This window comes from Morus notabilis, unplaced genomic scaffold (assembly GCF_000414095.1).
Source record: "Morus notabilis unplaced genomic scaffold, ASM41409v2 Scaffold435, whole genome shotgun sequence".
NCBI classification, from domain to species: domain Eukaryota; kingdom Viridiplantae; phylum Streptophyta; class Magnoliopsida; order Rosales; family Moraceae; genus Morus; species Morus notabilis.
In genome coordinates, this window is record NW_010359587.1 from 34,993 (window position 1) to 37,371 (window position 2,379).

General features: G+C 35.9%; 1 protein-coding gene across 1 annotated transcript; it reads right to left on the bottom strand.

Moving 5' to 3' along the window:
• Window positions 1–444: 444 nt before the first annotated feature.
• Window positions 445–2,058, bottom strand: LOC21388632 (expansin-A14). Its single transcript, XM_024163438.1, has 3 exons — window positions 1,917–2,058; window positions 1,410–1,722; window positions 445–751 (listed from the first exon to the last, which is right to left on the bottom strand). Exons 1-3 carry the CDS (start codon window positions 2,056–2,058, stop codon window positions 445–447), a joined length of 762 nt encoding a protein of 253 aa, XP_024019206.1.
• Window positions 2,059–2,379: the final 321 nt, after the last annotated feature.

Consider the following 2,379-nt stretch of genomic DNA (forward strand, 5'->3'; position numbering starts at 1 on the left):
TAACTTGTCTGATTATGAACCATAACTTGACAAATTTGTCCATAACTTATCTAGTTATGAACCATAACTAGATAAATTATGACCTATTAATTTTTATAATTAAAAATTGGCCATATACTTTCATAAATTTTTCATATTGACATATTTTCTACTACTTTTCTAATTGCAATTAGAACCAATGCAAACAAAATACATGAGAATTAATTTGGGCTTGGGCCGGACCAGACCCAAAATATGCTCACCAATCACATAGCCCAATACAATACCCGAAAGGTAAAGCCCTATCCTAACCTTGGTGGAGACTGGAGAGTGGAGATCTTCCACATTTATCATCAGACCCACATAAAAAGCACACACTATCTGTGCTATATTAAACACACTATCTAGTCTACGCTATAAAATTTTAGGGCAAAATATTAGGATTTTGACTTTGAGAAAAATAAGTTAGAATTGGGTTCCGGTGTAGGTTTGGCCGAAGGCCCAATTGGGAGGCGTGACGTTGTCGGAGACTAGGGCTCTTCCATCACTGGTTGTGACCTTAAAGGAGAGGGCTTGGCCATTGAGGAAGGAGTTGCTCTGCCAGTTCTGACCCCAGTTTCTTGACATGGCCTGCCAACCTCCACTTTTGAACCCTTTAATGGACACTGCCACTACATCACCAGCTCCACCCACATTTGTTATTAGAACAATATTGAAGTATGAATGCCCATTTATGGTGAATCTCACCCCACCCTTTTTTCTACAACTGACTCTGCACATATAGTTATTATGTAACAACTGTTAGTTAACCAACTTCTAACTTGTATTCTCATAAAAAGGGACTAATATATTAAAAGAAACATTAACAAAAAAAAAAAGGGTGTTACGTAGGGATAGCAATAGGTGTTAGTTACTGCAGGACAACTTGACTTGGACATGATAAAGGTTGTGGGGGTCTTGTCACTTCCTAGTTAAAAAAAGGACGGGTTGTCCTTTGAGTTTAGATTTTTTAACCCGTTTGCGTCACAAGACACAAGACGTGTTATGATTTGAATTATGATTCGTAATTCACTACAGTATTTTTTCTTATAAAAAATACATATAAATTAAGAATAATTCTGAATCACGGTTCTGAATCTGTGAACTAAACGTCCACTTAAAAATCTTGAGCTCTGTACTATAAATTCATAACCTCTTGACACTATTTGTGATGCTTAGTAGAATTAACATTTAAAAAAATATGCAATATTGTCAATTTAATGGTAAATCGCAACAATTAACTCTTAAAAGTGGCAAGAAGCCAAATTTTAAGCGAATCATTTACATATGAATTAATTGTTTGTAGTAAATTTGGTTACGTACTTCTTTATATAAATATCTTGACGAATTCTTCTAAAAGCTTAAACTGTTACGCGTAATTAAGCTTTTACCTTCGATATTGAACAGGAACGATTCCGGCCTTGTAGAGGGCAATGCGCTGGAAAACGGGCTGAGAAAGATCAAAGTGGTGCAATGGAGGATTGCACCAACCGCCGGCATCGCCGCTGAGGGCGTAATTGGGAGGGCAGAAGTTGGTGGCAGTGACTGTTATGGAACCAGGTAAGCACCATTTATTGTCATTCACACATTTGATCTCAAAGCAGGCTCCACAGGTCGACCCCTTGTTGAACAATGCTGTGCTAAGAGCAGCTGTATTGGTGCCGTACCCTTGGCTATACAGATTTCCATACCCACAAGCTTCACCTTAAAAAAAAAAAAAAGGCAAAAAATATGTCATTTTATTTCACATAGTAAATGTGTAAATATAGTTAATGTGTAAATATTGAATGGCCCCCCATCATTTTCTTTTTCTGAATTTTACCCTATCATATTATTTGTTATATGGCAAAAAGAAAATGAAAAAAAAAAGAATTGGTTAATTATTATCGAGTAATTACCCATTGTCCCGGATGCATCACCACCTCCATAGAAAGTGGCATGAGCACTTGTCCATCCACTTTGGAAGCCCTTCACATTCTTGAACATTGATATTGTGAGAAGAGCTATAATGGTAATTGTGTGGTACTTGAATAAACCCATATAATATGTATCCTGCACAAATAAAAGAAGCAGCAAAAGCATATTATATACACACAAAACACAACTTGGAAGTTTATTGTGTTAGGAGTTGGTGCTGGGAATTTAGGAGCTTACAGTGAACAAAGACAAAAAAAAAACCCAACTTTCACAGCTGAAGAAAATGGCCGGCTAGATATATAGAGAATATGTATATGTATATATATATATATATACATATATGACAATGAAGGCAAGAAATGGAGTGGTTTCTATAGATGTTTTGTGGATGCTGGAGAGGAAGAGAATGAAATATAATACATGACATGTTTATAAATAAAAAAA